Genomic DNA, 21,637 nt, shown 5'->3' with positions numbered 1-21,637 from the left:
GCCATCGAGAGAGGCATCAACAGGGCACAGCTGAGGGCCTCCTGCCTAAACCCTCCTAGAGGGGCTGGCGCAGCCCCTGGGGACCCCCCTCCTGCTCACCCAGCTCCATACTACCCACCGTCGCTGCCTCCACGGGCAAGGCACCAGTGCTGGCTGGGGAGAGCTGGGCTGCCCAGGCACGCAGGCGGCTTGCAGGAGCTAAATGAAACACGATGAGCTCACGGGAAGCCTGGGGAGGGTGGATGGGGACTGCCTGCTCACAAGCCAGGTCCAGCCAACCAACCCACAAGAGCAGGGTTCAAAACCAGCCAGAAGAGATGACTAGCGGGACTTAAAGCCAAGGGCTGCTGGGGATGCAAAAAGACCCCAAAGACAGCTTGGACACGTACTCAGAAAGCAGATCTATCAGGATTTACCAGACAAGCATCAGGTTCAGGAAATCCCCAGACCTAGAAATGGGGTGGAGGCCGGGAATCATCACACACGTTTGTCTGCTTTTGCTCCCGAAATAGAAAATGAGGTTAGATGGGTCCTTGGCCTGACCTAGTACAGCCACTTTTATGCTAGAAAGAGGACAAAGAGTGGAGACAGAGAGGGGGAAAGGCTTGCCTGAAGTCACTGATGGAGCCAGAATGAGGATCCCAGGCTCCACAGCCCCAGGTCCATTAGCATTTTGTGCTCAAGGGTAGCCAATGAGCCACACAAGACAAAGGCCAATTCCACCTTGCTCCTCGCCTTTGCCTTGGAGGAGGACATGACCACTTCTACAACGGAAGAGAGAAATCTGGAGGCAGGGGTCCTGCATACATCAGGATAAGCGAGACGCTGGCACATCCATCTGACCTGCAAAAGCAGGCCACTGCAGATCACAGGGAAGGATGGATCTTGTGCTGCATCACAGCATCTTCCCCTGCTTACTGCCAGGGACACCTACTGTCAGAAGTGACCATGAGTGGTCCGTGAGCACCTTAAGATGGAATGAAGACACCGAACAAATTTGCCCCCGGTCCAAGACACAAGTTATCTTTCAGGTCACCTTCTGCATTAGGGACTGAAACTCAACCCAATGGTGCTGACAACGCTGCTCATTTCAGAGCTAACAAACCCAGGGCGATTAGCATTTAGGTCCTCGTCTGAGCCTCTTACACTGCCCAACAGCCTCCAGACACTTGTGCACCTGGAGCTGACTCAGAGGGCTTTCCTCCTTCCTGATGATCTCATGGGCACAACCAGCCTGAATTCACCACATCTTTGCACCTCCCTTTGCCAAGCTTACCTGCCTCCACTGATTGAGTCAACTCTCTTTTATAAACAGGCTGTTTCCTTTTAATCTCACACGCTGGATCTTAATATAGTTCACAACAAGGAACCCAGTTTCACGAATGCGCTGGTGGCACGTTGGGTTTTGGCACCCAAGACTGTCTCATCTGATTTTTTTTTTTTTAATTATTATTTTAAGAGGTGAGACAAAACCACTTACGGTGTTCCCACCAATCTGGTGGTTCTTAGGGGTCTGCTTATTTTTCTAACAAAACACACTTAATCCCTTCTGCTCTAAAGTACATCACTTGGCCCAAACACCTCTGCTGCGTCCTTCCTACCCGCTGACACCCCTCTGCTCAGGAAACTCATCTCCTCCAGCAGCATTTTCAGTACAGCGGTTCCCTTGGACCTTGCCCAGGCTGAGGCCTTGGTTGATTTCTCTCTTGAAAGACCAGCTCTCACCCTCAGGAAGCTTTTCCTTTGTCTGGCTTCTTCATGTTATCCCTTCTATCTCACCATTATCACCCCACCTCTTACTTCACTTCTGTAAACAAGGCACTGACACAGCTCTTTCTCCAGTCATTTCTGCGTTATTTACTTAGGTTACTCTTACCTCGTCATCCTCTGCCATCCTTCAAGATCACCTCTGAAAACCACATGAATGCGTGCATGAAGCTACCCAAAAATATATTTTCTGGGTATTTTCTGATTTTCTAAACACACCAAACCTGGAACAAACAGATGCCCACCACCCTCTACAGAGCAAATGTTGCCCATCGCAACCCATCACTAGAGCAGCACCGTTTAGAAAAGGACTCATATAAACATGGTTAACAGAAATGTTACCTCTTAGAGTGAGCAGAGGTGTAAGTGATGGGAGGCATGAAGAACAGCAGCACTCATCAGACATTGCAACAAATTAGCATTTCTTCACTGGAGAACCTGGGTCTTTTAATCTGCAACATAAGAAGTGTCCTTCTGAAGATGTCCTACTCTCATTCTTCATAACGGGGCTAAGCAAGCTGCCATGGCAGGGAGACTACTGCAATGGCTGGTGAGTTTATCAGTCCTTGAGGACGTGGCCATGGCGGAATTAACCACTCCAAAGATAGTCTGGATCCACATAATAATCTGAATTTTGCTGATGGTTGCCGGTGGCAAGTGATGGATGTGTGAAAGCCCCAAAGCAATAGTTTTATTGATGTAACCAAGGGAGAAAACCCATTTTGGTGGCCTATGACAGATAAATGACACCAGGATGTTGTACGTGTCCTTGCAGCCGAGCTCATCCCTGGCAGCCCCAAGCATCCCTCTGCAAGGGACCTTCTGAGCTGCAATGTCCTCCTACAACTCCGGTCCTGGGCTGCTTCTCCGGGCAGCCTTGCTTCTCCTTCAGGGTTTGTTGAGAAGTGGCTTATCTCAAGCTATTTTCTGTTTGCTTGCCCACTGTCCTTCCTGCCACCTCCACTGCACACACCCTCCTGCTCCCTCCACTGCACACACCCTTTCAGAGCCAGCCTCTTCGAGCCTGAGGAATTTCTCCTCCAGTCCGACAGAAGACCTTTATCCTGCTACCCAGGACTTCCTTGGCATGGAAAATCAGGGATCCTGCCGCACCAGTATCACCAAACGCATGGTGTAGCGATAAAGCCTCGACTTCAGTCTCTTCTTCACCAGATGGGTGCCCTGGGCTTCTCAAAGCAGGCTTAGGGCCAGCACACCGAGCTGCCTTCCCTGTGCCAGCGCAGAGGTGGTTCCCCGATACAGCACTATTCCCAGATAATCTGTTTTATAAACTAGCATTTAAAACACAGTGACATTATCTCTGGACATATCTCTCTTTCTCTCTCCATCCTTGCTCAGGAACACATGGGCTTCCTTCAGGAGACATGGCCTTCTGGCATGTTTCGGTTTTACGACTGTTTGTGGTGGGTCTAGAGGTGCAGTTAGGCAGCTGGGGGCAGCCCTCGGTCAGGGGTGGCAAAACTCCTCCTGTCAGCCAGGGCCACCCAGAGCAGAGGAGATCATTCAGGCAGAGGCTCTGCCAGGATGGGCAGAGGCAGGCAGGGGAGCAGGCAGGCAGCAGGACACCAGGGGTCACAGGGGACTGCTGCCGGACCTGGGTCACAGCGGTGGCAGCGGCAGTGAGCAAGCAGGGCAGGGCGGGGCAGCAGCGGCACAGCAAGGAAGTGCCGTCATGTCTGGCCTTGCCTCGCCTGCGCCCTGCCCATGCCAGCGAGGGGGCGAGACAGACAGGCAGATGGAGATGAGGGAAGAAGGCAGCGCCGTCCCACCACGTTCCCCTCTGCCTCCGTGCCCTGCAGTGGTGGCTGCTGGGCTTCAATGGGGACCTTGGTGGGATTTCCCCCCCCCCCCCAGCATCCCGTGAGGTTCCCCCCCCCCCCCCCAGCATTCCTGATCTTTCTCAGATGGGAGCACAGCAAAGATGCGGTCCAGCAGCTAACTGGAAAGACTAACTAACCAGAATGTGGTCCAAGATGTCACAGCTGTAGATGGGGAGCATCTGACAGTACCTCATCCTCTCCAGAAATGAGAGAACCTGGCTCAGCAGCCCCACGAGGTCAGGTCCTCTGAACTTCAGCCTCCCCAGAGCAGCCCATGAAGCTCTAACCTCCATGAAGCCCCGAGCCCTCCTCCTTAAGCAGCTCTCTCCCACTCTGCTGAGAGAAGCACCCCAACGATTTTTACCCAAGCTGCAAAGAGCCTGGCTGCTAACCAGTGCCGCTTTGGCCATATCCTTCCCATTGCCACCTGCTTGCCCACTGCCAGCCTCTCACTTCTCCAGAGAGCATGAGAGATGATGGAGCTTGAACTTGGACAGTGAGAAAAGCCACTGGAAATCAGAGGAGGAAAAAAGCCACCAGAGCATGGCTCAGTCACTCCCCAGCAAGGTCCCTCCTCTTCCACCTTGAGGTCAAGCTCAGCCCACGCTGAACAGAAACGCCCTCAGATGTTCTCTACCTGGACTTCAAAGCATCAATAAAACACTTCAGTGAGCTGCAAGCAGCACTTCTCACACTCCCTTGGGTCTGCTCCTCCCTATGGCAGAAAGTAGCACATATTGCCCTCAGAAAACTCCTGGAGATTTTGGCTGTTCCAGACCAGTGTGATACAAGTGCTTCAGAGACTCAGCATAAATCTACAGAAGCTGAGCTTCACCTTAATTTGGGATTTTGCCCAGGCTTTACAAGACAAGCACTGATGCTGTGTGACCTAAAGATAGAATAAAGAGCGCAGACTTGCTTCCTAAGCTATTTTAGCCCAAAAATCGTAAGAGGCTCCATGTCAAGCTACAGTCCATGCAAGGCCAGCACTGTCCCACCACCGATTCTTTGCTCCCTGGCTGCTACCTACAGTCCAGCTGAAACATCAGATTTTACCAGCCAGGATTTGCTCAACAGCCATGTTGGCCAAAAAAAGGGGTATTTTAGAAAACAAATGCATTAGTGGCAATTATAGCTGAAGAACAAAAAGCTGAAGCTAGACAAACTGAAATAAAAAAAATAATGAACTTACCAATTGAGAAGGGATTAGCTCTGATGCAAGTTAATGAGACACGTGCACTTTCCTCTGCTGAGAAAAATAAAAGAAATCCAGTCTGCAGCTGTAAGATGGGTGTGATTGCAGAACTGCCCAGTCCATTATCACAGTAATCTGTCCTGACATTAAAAACTTGCTTAATTCAGGAATAAATTTTATCCTGGGCTCTGGCAGACAGGACCCACGGAACAACACAGAGTACCCAGATTTACAGCAGTTCCCGGTAGAGAAATTTCAGCTTCTTTATTTAGGGTTTTTGTTTTTCTTTCCAAGAGCCCCAACCTTTTCCACGTGTTCAGCTGAAAGCAGAAAGGATTTTACCCTTACACTGTAAAGGAACACCCCCCAATTCCCCAGGGCTTTCCAAGAGGACAGTGCAGCTCCAATAGCATCAGCACCAACAACATAATCTTATTTTTTAAGGCCTGGAAAACCAGCAGCATAAAATTCATTGTAGCCATGGCAATGGAGCAGTGGACACAGGGAGAAACCATAATCACTATGGCCATCTGCAGCCCACCACATGAAATTTCCAAATTACTTTTCCCTTTCTCCCACCCCAATCCAGCTCATCTGATTAATTAAGCAAGAGGCAACCCCCCCCCCACAACCCCCCCCCCCCCCCCCAAATCAAAAGCAATACTCAAAAGAATGTCAAGGTATAAGGGGGTTACAAATATTCAGACTTTATTATAAATAAGAAATACTGTTTTATACATAAAAACTGCAAGTGTTGCATTTTGTTCACCGCCCCAGACAGCAAGACCACAGATTAAGGCAAAAAGCTGGAGTGAAGGCACGTACTGAGGGGGCCACAGTCAGGAATAAGGTGATGAAGGGACTGTCACGCGTTGCCCGTGACATCCAGCACTCCACCAGCAGCTGTCACATCATCACATTACGTAAAGAAATAACTGGACTTATACAATGAATAATGGCTGTAACGCAGTAGTGATTAAGAGATCGCTTATAAAGATTTTTTTTTATTTAAAAATAAAATTCTGTTAAAAACAGCTTAAGGAGGGGGGAAAAAAAAAAAGAGAAGAAAGCAGGAAACCTTAGGCCTGAGGTCAGCCAGGGCATGCGTGCATCTTCGCATCTGCTCTTCTCACAGCCTTGGCAGAGAGGTGACACAGTTACAGCCAGCCATCTGACCAGAGCAGCCGGCCAAGACGCTGACCTCAACACCCCACGCACGTGGGCGAGCACAGGTAAGCTCTCCTCCAGGTATTAGGTATGTTTGCAGGCAGGGGGAAATCCCAAGCTGGTAAATTGTAAGAATCTCTAAGAGAAAGGGTACAAGAGCGATGCGGGGTTTGCTGGGAACACCCCCTGCCCAGCAGCGCCATTCCCGAGGGTGTACCAAGCCTCCCGCCTCACACAGTGGTATCAAGATGTCCCCAAATCCAGCTCTCCGACCACCTCAACGCTGGGTCCGGTCTCCCAACAGTGCTACAGCTCCTCACACCCCAGCTGTAAAGCCACAGCCCCTGCTCTCCTCCTGGCACAACATCCCTGGGGACAAGGGACACAAAATGGGATGCTGTGAACACCATGCATCAGGGCTGGCTTTGGAGGGAGGGCTGGAAAGCGTCCACCCAACAGGCAAAGTGGTTATTGCTGATGCCCATATGGGTGCTGAGGATACGAGAGAGGGAAGAAAGGGCAGCCCAGCTAGGAGAAATACTGAGCTCTACGGGAATAATAGAGAGAAGAGATATACGGTGCACGTGCCCCGATGGCTATAAGGGTAAGCACATAGAGGAGGCCAGGCTGTGCCACTCTGGAAATATGGCTGAATATATTTACACACACATACGCACACACGAGAGACTTCCTCACACTATAATCATGATTAAAAAACGGAAAAAAAAATCACATTCACACAAAAAATATAAATTTGAAATAATTAATAGCACCAGTGTGTGTCAGATAATAATTTCTTCCCCGCTACGCAAACGTACGAAGTTGCATAGTGTTTAAGGATAGATATATACTGGATCTCAGGGAGGGGGTGGGGGGGATGCCAGGCTGGAGGCAAGGAGGAAGCCACAGAGGATGCTCTCGTCTCAGAGGAGGGCCGGAGGAGGAGCGAGGGGCTCCCCACCGCTCCCACCCAGCACCAGTAAACAGCTGGGAGGCACTACCTGGGGAGGGAGCCTGCTGGGGAGGTGGCAGCAGCGGTGTGAAATGCAGAATTGCCACTCGAGCCCAGCCTGAAGTCCCTGTGCTGCAGTGGCTTTACAGTGACTGGGAGATTGGTAGGCAAAAAGAAAGGAGGGCATTGGTAAACTCCAGCTCTTTCTGCCAGGTTAAAACCAGGCAAAAGGTGAGAGCAATGCCGGGAGATATAAAAATGCCACTGTCCTCCTCCAGGAAGAAGATGGAGAGAAAGATCTTTTCATTTCCACTTGCGTGCCCCCCTTCCTTCCCCGCCCAAAGACATTCAGCATGAAGGCCAGTGCAGCTGTCAGCGCTCTCTGGATGGCAGCTCTCCTCTTCAGCAACACTTTTCCTGCTTCAACAAACTAATCTGTCAATCAGACATTCGTAGCCTAAAAAAAAGATCCTCTGGCAATTCAATAACAACACCTACAGATGGGAACGCAGCTTATGGCTTCCACACTCCCCAGCCTGGACTACTCGGTCAGGTAGCTGCTTACAGACTGGACCCAAAAGTTCTCCACAGAGCGGGAGCGGGGCTGGCAAGACCTACCACTCCACCAGTATCACATCTTCCCAAAGAGCTCCTCTCAGAGGCTGCGTTTTTCTCAGAGTGATGCATCATCACAGAAAGCATTTCAGAAAGAGGCTTCGGCTATTTTGTCAAAGGCTACCAACGCTGTCGATTGGCCACTAGTTAACAATAAAAAAAATAAATTCACAGGGTTGGAAGTTGGGAAGAGGGATCTGAATGAGTGCAGCTATACTGGCCATTACAGTAATACTTTGGTAGCCATCCCCTTCCTTCATAGGGACAGAGAGCTCCAGGACCAAGGATACAGTCAAGGGGAGAAGAAAGGAGAGAAAGTAGGGTTAGTTTTGCCTTGCTGTATACAGCTCACATGGTTATTTCTGAACCGCAGTATAAAGAGTCCAGAGCATCTCTCATCCTTGCGCTAATCAAAGGGAAACTGTGTCTGAGAAAGGGGCAAAGGCGGAGTGCTCAGGAAGACAATTTATATAAAAAAACCCTTTGATGCCCAAAGACGGATATTTAATTTGCTTCTCTTAAAAAAACTTTCAACTTATCCTGATTTGAAAACAGTGGCTGCGAGCAGCGAAGAGCTGGGGATTTGAAGAAGGTAATGTGTGTTAAGGCACTCCATAGCCAAACCACCGCTCCACCGCTCACCGGGGGAATACCCCCCACCCCCAGCGCACCCTTAGGGTTTCTCAATGGACGGGGTGTTAAAACAGCCAGACGGCAAGGTCTTCTTGATGTCTTCCAGGTTGCTAATGTCCTTCAGGATCTCTTCAATGTCCCTGTTGTAGGCCTGTATCGCATCATCTTGCTTCCTGGCTTCTCTCTCAAGGAAAGACACTTTCTGGTCCAAGTTGCTATCTTTCATCTGGTCTTTGGCACTGTTCAGGGTACCCTCAATCTCATTCAGTTTGTTCAAGTCCACTGTCTCCAGTTGCCCTGGAAAGCCAGAAGCAAACAGTGAAATCCATTAAGATAACCTTTGATGCACCAGTTTTGGGTGCTTACATAGCTGAGCCCATACGCGGACCGAGATCTCCATCAGGCCATCTCTGCATTAGAAACAGTGTTTAAAACAGCACCAAACACACACATTACACCTTCACTGCCTCAACAACGGTCCTCAGCTTGCAGAAAAGCAGTACCAAACATTGCACAACAAGCTTTGAGGCCACCCGGGGACACACACACACACACAAAACCCTTGCCGAAAACACGCAAGCCGCATTTGTAGAAGTGAACGGACCCGTTTGATTCATGGCACAGCACCGGCAGGGAAGCCAGCACACCATGCCAGCTGCCAGCACTGCAACGTCAGGCAGCAGAAAAAACCACTCAAAGGCGTAAGGCACATTAAGGACAGTCTTACCTAATTGATCCAGCAGGTCATTAATGACAGCAAGCAAGCTGTTCACAGAGTTCTTTGCTTTTCTTGCATTGTCTTCTGCCTCCTGGGCAGCCTGTGAGGCCTGCAGGGTATAAAAAATGAGAGCACAAAAAGGCTGTAGGGATTACGAAACCATTGCCTCTCCTTTTCACAGGTCTGCCCAAGCAGTTAGTCACACACATCCCTGGCTCCTCTCGCCAGGATTAACACCTCTGTGCTGAGATCTTTATCACAGTGCTGGCGAAGACTGACAAACTTCAAATAACCAGTTTTCTGATTATTTCAGGATGGGGATCCCTGATAACCGAGAAGGACTTTGCAGGAAAAGTCAGAACAGACTCAATAAGGCTACAGTCAGGTTTCAGTTAAAATAAAAGGAAAGTTGCATTAAGAAAACTAGCGCTCAAATTCCAGCAGGGAATCTATGCTAATGCCACCAGAGGAGCTCCTTTGCTCATCTCATGTATTCCATCCCTCTTCAAACTTGGAAGAGATTGAATACTGGCTGGACCCAGTGCTGTCTTTGCAAGAGGACAGCAGGAGAAAAGCCTGCATCGCCAGGACAGCAGGGAGAAGGCACCTTCTTGCCACTGGTGCCACCTGCCAGCAATACTTACCATGCCTGCCATCATCATATCCTGCTCAGCATCATCCTGCTTCCGCTTCAGCTCTTTTTCTGCATCCTGTAGTTGCTTCATCATGTCATCCACTTCTCTGGCCAGCCCCGTCACATCAGCAAAAGTCTTGTCAGCTTCGGCTTTGGTAGCAGCAGCGCTCTACAGCCAACAAGGGGAACAGGATGGAAAAAGGTGGTGAAGGTGCAGAACTTCCTTCAATCCTTTTCATCAAAATGCACCAATTTCCTATCACGCCACATTTTGCATTCCCTAGCAGGGAATACAGCAGAAAGCACACGGGGCTCACCAGGAAATACTGGAACAGAGGAGGTTATACAGTCACACACCAGTATCACAGGGAGTGGCTCCAGAAGCGCAAAGGACTCACCTTCTGAACAGAACCAGCGATTTTCTCAGCATCATCTGCTTTAGTCTTGGCTTCGCGGGCATCAGCAGCAGCATTGCCAAGCGCCAGCTCCGCCTGGCGTGTCTTATTGTTGGCTTCAGCAATGGTCTGGGTAATGGCAGGAATCTTTTTCAGTGCCTCCTCGGCTGCTGTCTTGTTATCATTCACCCGCTTATCAAAGTCTAAGAAAGGGCAAAACAGATTCTTATCACTTGCTCCAGAAGAGCCTTGGGATGCTTCTTTGACCAAACTACCCAGGCTTTGACACCTGGACATAAGAGGGATGAAGAGCAAACAGGGGGGTGTGGGGGTATATGCTTGCAGCTCTCTATTACATGTCTTCTGACACTAAATAAAAGGAGATTTCTAGTAACTGAAAACATTTCTGTTTTTTTTTCTTTAAAGAAAAAAAGCCAAAAGACAACACCCAACACTCAGGTACTGGCAATAGCATGGCCCGTTTAACCAAGATACCCTACTGCCAGGTGACTTGTCACACAGGAATTGAAGGATTCACTGCAAGTGCTTTTTCTTTACCTTTCAGGTTGCTGAGAATGGTATTAGCCTCTTGTAGCGTGCCATTGCCCTTCCGAGCAGCTTCTTCAGCCAGGGCTTTCGCTGCATCTGCTCGAGCCAAGAGCTGGTCTGCAGTCTAAGGAGACATGACATGTATCAACATATTCTTACCTTTTGAAGGACAACCATCTAGGTGTATCAAAAAGCATTGCTCAGCCTGAAACACCAACGCCATACAGAGCAGCGTTCATCCCTGACTGGCAATGCTTCCTCTGAAACCAGGTGAATTTAGGTACTTTTGGAATACTGTTCTGAATACAAAGACAACACCCCACCTGGCTAACATCCCCTATTCTCCCACATAGCCTCAATGCCATTGCTTTTACCAGCTTTTTGCACCTCCTTTCTGGGATGATTCTTCAGTATTCTTGTAAGTAACAAGCAGCACTAAGATAGGCTGAATAAGACCAAATCTTTCATATCTGGCCAGTTACTTGTTTTTCTTTGTTTTTTCCAGGGAACAAAAGCCTGCACAAAACAGAACTCACCTGCTGCTCTGTCTTCCCTTTCTCCAAGAGGTTCTTTACTTCTAGCTCCTTTCCTTTCATGTCTTCTCTCAAGTCCTCATAATCTTTCAGCTTCCTGGCAATTAGCTGATCTAACTCCTCCGCTTCCTTCTTGATCTTATTTGCTTCATTCTGCAGGTAGAAATCGGAAACAAACGCAGATCCCCGAACGTTAAAGAATTTCTGAACAGGTGGCAAAACACGGTATAGTTTCTAACTGTCAAACAGGTAGAAGCTAGGATGGGTTCCCATCTCTTACAACTACAGCTGTAACTTTGCCTGCAAAGCTCTGAATACCGTGAGGGTCAGTGCAACAAAGGACAGAGGTTGCAAACAATTTCATACGCAAGAAAATCTACTGCACTACAGCCAGCACAGGAGAGAGAGTAGTTCTGCAGACTTCAGAGGAACTGAAATTTTTGTACTTCTCTGTTCAAGCCAAGATGTTTGGCAAACAACATTTCACTAGTTTTTTGTCCATCAGAGATTGGGGGAGGTGGGGGTTTATGTATGTAGTTTCCTGCATGCAAGTCTCCTGCATAAAAGCTGAAATGCACAAGTCTGGATTATGCCTAGATGGACAAAAATTCCACAGACTGTTCTTATGCAGCGAAACATTAGCAGAGCACATGCAAGGTATGTCAGCAACCTAGCACACTGCTATAATGCTTGTCCTCATCAAAAAACGCTGCGCGTGATGCTTCCCGCATGTACCTCTAGACCTGTGGAATCCATGGCAGGCAGACTGGTGAGATTAGCGTAGATCTGCAGGGCTTTGTTTCCAGCTTCCTCTGCCTCTGCAAGCACCTTGTTGGCCTGTTTCTCTAGGTCTCGAGAAATGTTCCTTGCTTGATTATACCTAAAAAACCCCAAAGATCCAGTTACACTACAATTTTTTTTGTAGAACTGAACTTACTAATAGAGAGGCTAAGAAACTGAAAGACAGCTCCCATAAAACCCAAAGCATACAATGCTACAGAAGGCATCTTAGTTTTAAGCACTGCTCTAAAGCCAGGAAATAAAAATAATTTTCTGTTACTGACTCACTTCTGGTTGAGCTCATCAATGTCATTTGCAGTTTGGTTTTCTCCAGCCAGGGTCTTCAGCAGTAGTTGATACGCTTCCGTGGAAGTATCATTTGCTGCCTTGGCTATGCGAACAATCTCATCAGCTTCTTTTTTGTGTCTGGACAAGATTAGAGAAGAAAAATAATGCCATTAGAATTGTCAGGCAGAGATTTCTATCCTCAATTCTGGATTTTATTCTCTCTTACTTTTCCTTCCTTCACCCAGATTTGCATATGGAAGATGCTGTCTGAGACCATCTCTACAACCAAGGCATCACTCCAGCAGTACCCACAGGATCAGCTGAAAGGCACCGCTACGGTTGTACATGTCCCTCATTCACATGTCTAGAGTTTGCCCTCAATGATACATAGGCGTGCACCCACAGTGCCAATCTCTTACTCAAAGGGCACGTGTTTTGCATCAAGCAAACTAAATTTTGCTTCCCCCTTGTAAGGAAGAGCAGGACCCTAACGCGGGCTGTGAGAAGCGCGTCTTGCCACAGCCTACCTTTCAGCCAGCTTACGCGCCTCTTCTGCTAATAGAGTCATGTTGTTAGGGTCCCCACTTGACTCCGGAGGTGTAATGGACTGGAAAAAAAGAAAGAAAAAATCTTAAAGCTCTTTTTTCATCTTTTATTCATCTTTGCTTTAAATATTTATTGTCATGATCTAAATGCTTAGAGATGCATCTAACCTACTTCTGACTTATCTACGTTTTTTTCTTAAGCCCATGCCATTTCCACCACTGGTTATTCCTTAAAAACAAAGGTGCTAATATTTATTTAGGGGTTCTTATGTTGGTTTCTTTGAGCAGGGGCTAAGATACAATCTATGACAGACACTGGTGACCTTCCTTTATTTATTTCCCATGATCTTTGGTAAGGGAGAAGATACTTCCATAGCAGATTTGTTATATGAGAGAGAGAACAAGTAGAGAAACACACCAGAGGGCACAGAAAGGAAAGGCCCTCCCCTCTCCTAACCATCTGGGATCTTGGCATACTCACCACGTTGTCAGCTGCCATCTTTGCCTTCTCAAGCATATCGGAAGCTAAGCTGATCAGGTCCTCTGTGTCCTCCACCCGCACCCGGGCTTGCTCTGCCAGGTTCTCTGTCTCCCGCACCGTGCCCTGGATGTTTCTCAGCCTGTTGAGCTGACTCACTAGTGTGCTGTTGATGTCTTTGAGACGATCCATGAGGCCCTGATCTACGTCTGAAACACACGATATAAAAGAGAAGCAGCAAAATTAATCACAGCAGGAAGAGAAGCTGGAGCACCACTTTACCACTGCAGGCAACACATTGGTAGGTTAAACCCCTACTGAAAGGGGACCAGTAAAGCTGTTTCATAAGTCAGTCAGCTTGAGATCAAAGTCATCATCAGAATGTGCACCAAATATGAGAACTGAAAAGTCATTAACTACTAATAAGACAATCCTGCTGGGTGTTGGAACCGACTCTGATGGGTGATTTTGTGGTCAGAATCATGTTTCACCTCTATCATTGACTTAAAAAAGACAAGAGAGCTGCTCCTCAAGAGGTATGAAACATCTGCTTTGTCAATTCTTCAATTGAGCTTAATTCCTAGAAGGTAAGCAGAGATGAAGGAATAGTTGGGCTGTACATTATTGCCTGCTTTGGGCAATGGTGGCTACTCCCGAGCCAGACACAGTCTCCGTACGGAACACCTAGATGATGTGTGGAATAGCAAACCCACCCCAAACCAAAGGGATGACAAAAGCTGGCAGGATAGAGCCTTGGTTCTCCAATCTGTAGGACCTATGAGCCCCTCAAACTTCCCCAAGTTTTTGGGCCACCAGGTAACTCCCCACAACAGCGTCTTAATAATGGAGCCATAAAAGCACAGACATGTGCCTCATGACCGGGGCAGTTACTTTTGAAGAGGTGAGGGTGTTATTAAGAGATGAAGTACAAGCAGAAGCCTGCAGGCCTCCAAAATTAAGATTTTTCCCCAAATATGTTGCCTTGACCTTGCAGCACGTTTGACACATTCCAAAAACATACTACAAACTACATTATCCATTATCAAGTAGAAAAACACATATAACTGCTACAGGTGTGCACAGATTCTTGCAAGAGTAGGTTTTGTTGCACTTAACTTGCCTCTTAGTTAGGAAAGAGCAAAGCTGGTGAAGGGTCTAGAGCACAAGTCTTATGAGGAGCGGCTGAGAGAACTGGGGTTGTTTAGCCTGGAGAAAAGGAGGCTGAGGGGAGACCTTATCGCACTCTACAACTACCTGAAAGGAGGTTGTAGCGAGGTGAGTGTCGGTCTCTTCTCCCAAGTAACTGGTGATAGGACAAGAGGAAATGGCCTCAAGTTGCGCCAGGGGAGGTTTAGGATATTAGGAAAAATTTCTTCACCAAAAGGGTCGTCAAGCATTGGAACAGGCTGCCCAGGGAAGTGGTTGAGTCACCATCCCTGGAGGTATTTAAAAGACGTGTAGATGTGGTGCTTAGGGATATGGTTTAGTGGTGGACTTGGCAGTGCTAGGTTAACGGTTGGACTCTATGATCTTAAGTGTCTTTTCCAACTTAAATGATTCTATGGTTCTAAGAGGTGGAAAGAAAGATGAAAAATACCACTGGAAAACCCAATCCATTCCCTCACCTTTCTCCAATCCTCACCCTCCTACCCCCCCTACATGGAACTATTATCTAGGCACGGATGCCAAGCAGGCAGCATAAAGCTACCTCAGCTAAAACTGAGAAGGGCTTCAGTGATAATTCCCACTGGCAGGAATCTTCTCAAGCAAATGCAAGCGTTAGATGCGCATCAGCTTTTTCCCAGCTTCACGCAAAGGGGACAGATTTTTCCAAAGTGGTCTAAAATCACTGAACCAACTCCCGGGGGAACACCTTTTACTGCAAAGTCAATAGTCTTCTTCAAGTTGCTCTTCTCCAAAACACACATCAGCTTATACACTAAGACAACCCTGAGGACAAACCACTGCCACATTGCTTAACGTCCTGCTCACAGACATCCTATGGTAGAGGTGACAGTACAAGAATCAATTTGAAGCAGAGTTTAACAGGAAAAATAGCTACAGGCCACCACAACAGCACTTTTCAGAACATTATACACTTTATGGTGGGTAATTAAGCTTGCCAGCAGGATTTTGAAGCCTTCATTCTGATTGCTGATTATATCCCAACAAGAACTGCTTTATCCCAAGATGTCTGAGCAAATTTATAAGCACAATAAATATTGGAAAGTCTTCTGCTTGGTTAACAAGTACGTAAAAACCTCCTTTGCATCTGGAGAAGAGGGTAACAAAAAACTTGCATCTGTACAGAACTGGAGGCAGATCTTTACTTTGCATGTACAACAGAAACCACTGGGATAACAGCAGGGATAAAAGCACAGCCACCATTGTTTTGATAATAACATACACTGTCTCAGTGCTATCTGAAATAGCTGTCTGTCCTGATGCACAGCATAGGCTTAAAATAAAACATGGTCTCCAAAGGGAACAGGAACATCAAGCAAAGAGCTCATTTCACATTGGTCCATGTCTGATCAGGTCAACTAACCTTTGCTGTTTTGTGCTTCCTGGAGCAACTCCATAACATCTCTTTCTGCCTGCTTCAACCTCTCTTCAAAGGCTTCATCGGTTACAGTTTCTTCTCCTGTACCCAGATTTGCTATAAGATTTTCCAGCTCCCGTAACCTCTCTCGTTGCTCTGCCACCTACACGAGAGGGACAGAAGCACAGCTACGACACAGAGCAAAGCACCTTGAACGTCACTGCTTTCGGCAAGCATCAGCCAGCCACAGGAGCAAAAGCTGCTGCACAAGCAGGCACGTGCCACCATCTCCAGTGGTACCAACAGTGGCGTTTGTGGCCTTACCTTATCTTTCACTAATCTGTAACAGGCCGGACACTCTTGGCAGCCTTAGAAATAGTTTTCTTCACACTGGTCACAGCGGCTCCCCACAAAGCCTTCCTTGCACTCACAGCGACCATTCTCCCGGCACTGCAGGGTGCGCGAACCCTCAGGATCACAGTCGCAGGCTGCGGGGAAGTTAAAGCTCAGTCAGACTGGAGGATAGGCAGAAATACCCTAAAACCCGCAGGGCAAGAGCATACCCTCAATACCCTAAAACATCTGCAAGAGCAACAGGGCACAAACCCACAGCTGGAGCCCCACTCCCAGTCAGGACGCTTCTATGCACAGCAGGGCACTCTGTCTAGCTGGACGCAACATTCATTGCACGTGTTCACAGTGTTGCTATTACCTCTCCCACAAAGCATTATAATTTTCTACCCCATTTCATTGTAACCTACTGCAGTTAATTTTTCTGCTCTTTACAGGCACAGGTATCGAGGAGGAAAGTTTGGATCATCCTGTTTTTCAATCATGTTTACAAGATCTGTTGCTCCTCAAGAGAGAATCTGTGTATTCAGGCCATTTGCAGAGTAGCTGTGCAGATATTTCACATTAGGAAACAGGACTGTTGCAGGACAAGATTCAGAGAATGTATTTACACCGAAAAGAAGTGGGTATATAATAAGTTGGAGTTCTTCCTACCCCCAATTAAAAAAAAAAAGAAAAAGGAGGTAAGCTATTGTACAGAGATCAAGTTTCACCGCGCAGGGTGTGGACATAGAAGTGCCAACTTCTGCTGTGATGAAGAGTGAGGTGAGAAAGTACCTTCCCAGAGACAGGAGGAAAGCAAAGGCAAGGCTGGCTGTGCAACATCCTTCCCATCTGCCTCGCTCCAACCCCTCAGACTTACGTTTACAGCCTTCGGAGCCAAAGCCAAAGTGGTTGACCTCACATCTGTCACAATGCTGGCCGGCGATGCCAGGCTGGCACTCGCACTGCCCGGTTCGGATGTCGCACTGGCCATTGGTGGAGCCCAGCGCATGGCAGTTGCACCTGGGGGAGGCAGTCACACATCAGGCAGTGACACAGAAGGGAGGCACGAGTGAAGCGCCTCTCTGAAGGAGCCCTAATGAGCACAGCTCAACGTTTCCATTTGCCAAAAGTTACTTTTCTTGCTGTGCAGATACGGGAGGCGACACACTAAGCCTTTGAACTATGCAAGGTCACTTGGCGTCTGCACTAAAAAAAAGAACCCACGAGCCCCTGCTACCAACAATCACACAGTCACGTGGCACTTTTCTATTTAAAACCCTGATTTAAAGCTATTTATAAAGCTTTTGGTACAGCCTTCATAGCTGCTCCTATGAGAGCTGATGCTCTTCCCCACCAATAGCAGCATCGAGGCACACCAGTTACTTGTGACAAACATCACATTCCTGCACAAGGTAAACACAGACACCCCCCCCCAAAACCAGGCTCTTCGCCCCAAGCCAAGGCAAACATCACCACTCACAGCCACGTCCGCTCTGGAGGTTGAAGAAGCCAGGCTCACAGGCACTGCAGTCCCTCCCGGTGACGTGAGACAGGCACTCGCACTGCCCGGTCACTTGATTGCAACTTGTCTGCTGATTCACAGTGCCATAGGGATTGCAGTGACAAGCTGCAAAAATAAAAGGTATGGAGAAACATGCAGAAAGTTACAAGTCCCTTGTGGTGTTGGTACTCTGCTAGCCAGTCCCTGAATGGGCCTGGATCTAAAACACGCAGCAGCCCATGCCCTGCATCACACAATGCTTTTGCTTCGATGGCAGTAAGAGCCCACAAACACAAGCATTTTAGCAAGCTAGAACCACCAAACCAGGACAAAGCTGTGTATCGCTGCTGACGGTCATGAACAACAGCCTGACGTGTCCTAACAACACATCAGGAAATGGCAGCTCTTTGGGGACAAAACCATTTTTAAATGCAAGAGAAACTGGCTCTCACCTCTGCACTTGTCAGCAGGATCAGGGGCCAGGGGGTTCCCAAAGAAGCCATCTTTGCAGCGGTCACAATAGAAGCCAGCGGTGTTGTAGATGCACTTGAGGCACTCGCCCGTCTGGCGGTCGCAGTTTCCCACGGCATTGGGATCGATGTTGTCATTGCACTGGCAGAGGCGGCAAGGCCTCACAGCACCATTTTCACCCAGCGGGTCTCCGAAATAGGCATCATCACACAGCTCGCACCTCTTGCCTAGGATGTGACAGAAACATGTATGTTGCAGCAGAAAGCCTTTTGCTGCCATCTCACCCGGACTCCCTTTGCAGCCCCTTCTGAAAAGTAAACTCGCCAGCTTCTTCCCCTTTCACCTTTCTGTTGGGGCCAGAAAGGTGCACAAACCACACACGAATCCCTCCCCATCTCTAGATTTAAGCTGTTTTTTCACTGGAACGTTGCATTATGAATTATTTCAGCTCCTCTTTTCCCTCCTATCCCTTTAAACCAAACCTATTTGTTGTAATCTCTTGTTAATTTAAGAGTCCAAGCAGGTAGAGCTCCATGGGGCATCACTGCTCCAGGAAACCCCACTGCCAACAAGATCTGCCAAACCTCCATGGGCAGCCACTGAGGCCTCCAACTCAGCAGCTCCCTACATTTAACGCAGATTTGACCTCCCCAGCCAGCTATAAGCTCTATTTCTTAGGTAGTTCTTGCACACACAAACCCTCTTTTCCCTCACCTTTCCCTTCACGTCCCAAGAAGGTGGCGGGAGACAGGAGGAACTCTTGTGCAATCACATAGCTACAAGTAAAGATGAGCTCGTACTGAAACCTGAGCTGCAAGGAACCTGGACCCCTGGACTCCGCTTTGGTTCACAAAGCAATGGCTCCCATAGGAACCCCCACGAGCTGCCTCTGTGCTCGGTCAGGGGCTTTTCTAAGCATTTACAGGTATTCTGTACTTTGGACTCTGCCATGCCAAGCATAAAATCAGCAGAGAAGCATGGAGGCTGCCAACCATCCTAAGGCTTTCTTGCTGTTTGCAGACAGAACAAAAGGCTCTGCTTGACAACTCAGGTACACGCTCAGACTTCACAGTTTATCGCTAAGAAAAGATCTGTACCTGTTCACTTACTTCTCTTTAAAGCTGCTGAGCACAAATTTAGTCTTGTATTTTTGGGGCAGTGTTTGTGAGTCACTGCAGCCTTCCTACTTTTCCTAGGGAGGGCACTGGCCCTCCCTTGCAAGCATCCCACAGTGCCTCTCCAGCTGGCAAACTGCATCTTCTAATTTTATTTCAGTCTGACCTGCCTTCCTGGCTCTTTCAAATCTATCCTATTTTCTGCCCAACACTGTGCAATTAACAGAGCTCTATTAGAATCTAGCACAGCTCACCTACATAGCATAGAAACATTCAGACTTTGCACAGATTAAGCCTTTGTTTCCCTTTTGTTCTCGAGAGACAGGCACAAAGAACATGGGTAGCCCTGAGCCTCGCACAGGACAGAAAATAGGGCTGAGGAAGGGAGAAGCATTTCAACCAGAAAACACAGAAGCTTTCAGAGCTGCTCACTGCAGGTCAGAGCCCCAAAACTGGCAGGAGACATTTCGACAAGCACGTGGGATGTAGAAAAAAGACTCTTCATGTAGGAACACACCTGTAGTACCAGCCTGGCAGCTGGTGCACACAACCTCCTTTGTGCGGGGCACGATGGCACAGCTCGAGCTGCCTGGGCACGGGCAGGGCTGACAGTCTGAGGCCGTGCCTGCTGTTGCATCTCCGTAATACCCATCGCTGCACTTCTCACAGTGAGACCCCGCTGTGTTATCTCTACAGTTGCACACACCTGGAATAGAGAGGAACACAGGATTTGCTTCATCGTCCAACCCAGAAAGAACCATCCTTTTGCTGCTCCCTGTTTTATCAGCCCCTCTTACCCGTCTCGGGCTCGCACGTCTCACTGTGCCCATTGCAAGCGCAAGGCACACAAGGGCTGTAGGGCCCAAGGCTTGGCGTCTCTCGCCGGTATCCAGAGGAGCAGCGCTCACAAAACTGCCCCTCATATCCTGCTGGACAGGAGCAGCTCTCCACCCAGGCCACGGGCACGCCAGGTCCAGGGCGAGCACTTGTGATGGTAACGTCATCCAGGTGGCCAGCACCTAGAAAGCACCGAGAGGGGCAACACTTCGTAACCACAAAGGCTCTCATCACAGCTTCACCAAACATACATCTGAACGGTACAAAAGACAGACAGGTGGATGCTTACAGTTGGTAAGGTGAATCAAGAAGCAAAACCCTCCAGGAAGGTTTATACAGATGAGAAAAGATGCAATATAGCTCACAAAGGGCACACGCAGGGCAAGAAAGTTGAGAATAACAATACAGAGGAGGATGCTGAGAACAGCATGTGAGCAAGTATGGTCAGTTAAAGTAAGTTACATTTTGCATGCATATGGTTTCAGTTTCCAAATCAAATACCAAAATCAATTCCTGTCTTTCTAGGGAGGACAGACCATCTCTTTAATACACCGTCACTAACACAGCATCTGCAAACCATGCCTCAAGGCAAACGCTTCAGCTATCCCTCTCAGGCCATTCCTTTGTCTGGCATTTGAAAGTTCCCCCCTCTCCACCCAGCCCCTTCCCTGGAGGGAAACTGAGCCTGGACACAACATAGCTGTTTTTAAAACTTACAGCAGTGTGTTTGTACCACTGCAGCAGCTCCAGAGCACCAAGCAGAGCCTCAGCTCCCACATATTAGCGGCAGCTACAGCACTCAGGGGATGGCTTGCTCCACACCTTTCCTCCCCCCCATTTCACAACCCCACATTCCTCTTCACAAGCCACCTCTACTGAAAACACTTGCAGCTTTCCCACCTTCCCCAAATACAAATTCATCCTTTGCACCTTTCTGCAAAAATTCTCCTTCACATGACAATACCCAATATTTTTGCTCCTAATTCATGCCTGATTTTTATCAACCCTCACTACAGGGAACTTGAATGAAAGTTCAGCATAGGCAGTGCTTTCAAGACCTTGTCCTTCCCATTTGTCATGCCAAGGCAAGACCAGGAAACAGGGGGGATGTAACCATTCCCAGCGTAGCAGAAACTGAGGCCAAATGTTGTAAACTCCCTACATCTTTCCTACCACGTCCTTCAGGACTCTGTGCTATGTATTTCTACCAATCTGGAAGACACTGGCTGTGTAACACAGCAAAACCCCCACATTTAGAAGCAAAGAATGCTTCTAAGGTGATGGGTGCTCAGCTTCCAGACTCTCAAAGGCAGCACCGTTCTCCCCCAACTCCTCTCCAGAAGGTCTGGGAGAAGCTGTTACACAGGAAGACCAGGTGAAAAGCAATCAGCACAGGCTTTGCCAAATAACCTGCCACAGCTATTTATGACTGGGCCCTACAGTAAAGCAACCCGAGCACTAGACGAATGGGTTTGCCCCGTGACTTACTTCTCTCGCTGTACGTCCCGCGGATCTTGATGGAAGTCAAGTTGTGGAGAAGCTTCTGGAAGTCAAATGCTGTAAGAGCAGGCCTCCATGGGTAATCTGTAGCCTCATGAAGCCTACGGAGAAGAGCCATGCATGATCAGCAAAGCTTTCAGATGCTAACAGCTGTGCCCTTTCCAACAGCAGTATGCTATTGCAACATACTTCACATACACTTATGCAATGCTGCTAGACAGTGAGCTTCAAATTAACCTGATAAG

General features: G+C 48.2%; 1 protein-coding gene across 1 annotated transcript in view; it reads right to left on the bottom strand.

The window, feature by feature from the left end:
- Positions 1-5,488: 5,488 nt before the first annotated feature.
- The window catches only part of LAMC1 (laminin, gamma 1 (formerly LAMB2)), a 95,165-nt gene continuing 79,016 nt past the window's right edge, over positions 5,489-21,637 (bottom strand). The window contains 18 exon segments of the mRNA XM_009324652.1: positions 5,489-8,467; positions 8,898-8,997; positions 9,533-9,691; positions 9,921-10,120; positions 10,476-10,590; positions 11,003-11,152; positions 11,735-11,879; positions 12,068-12,205; positions 12,595-12,674; positions 13,094-13,299; positions 15,639-15,795; positions 15,957-16,120; positions 16,846-16,988; positions 17,442-17,595; positions 17,922-18,167; positions 19,573-19,761; positions 19,853-20,074; positions 21,381-21,493. Coding sequence (XP_009322927.1) covers positions 8,211-8,467; positions 8,898-8,997; positions 9,533-9,691; positions 9,921-10,120; positions 10,476-10,590; positions 11,003-11,152; positions 11,735-11,879; positions 12,068-12,205; positions 12,595-12,674; positions 13,094-13,299; positions 15,639-15,795; positions 15,957-16,120; positions 16,846-16,988; positions 17,442-17,595; positions 17,922-18,167; positions 19,573-19,761; positions 19,853-20,074; positions 21,381-21,493 — 2,938 coding nt within the window. The 3' untranslated portion in view covers positions 5,489-8,210.

This window comes from Pygoscelis adeliae, unplaced genomic scaffold (genome assembly GCF_000699105.1).
Source record: "Pygoscelis adeliae isolate BGI_AS28 unplaced genomic scaffold, ASM69910v1 Scaffold126, whole genome shotgun sequence".
NCBI lineage: Eukaryota > Metazoa > Chordata > Aves > Sphenisciformes > Spheniscidae > Pygoscelis > Pygoscelis adeliae.
The sequence above is the reverse complement of the archived record's forward strand: the minus strand, read 5'-3'. Positions and strand labels throughout refer to the sequence as shown.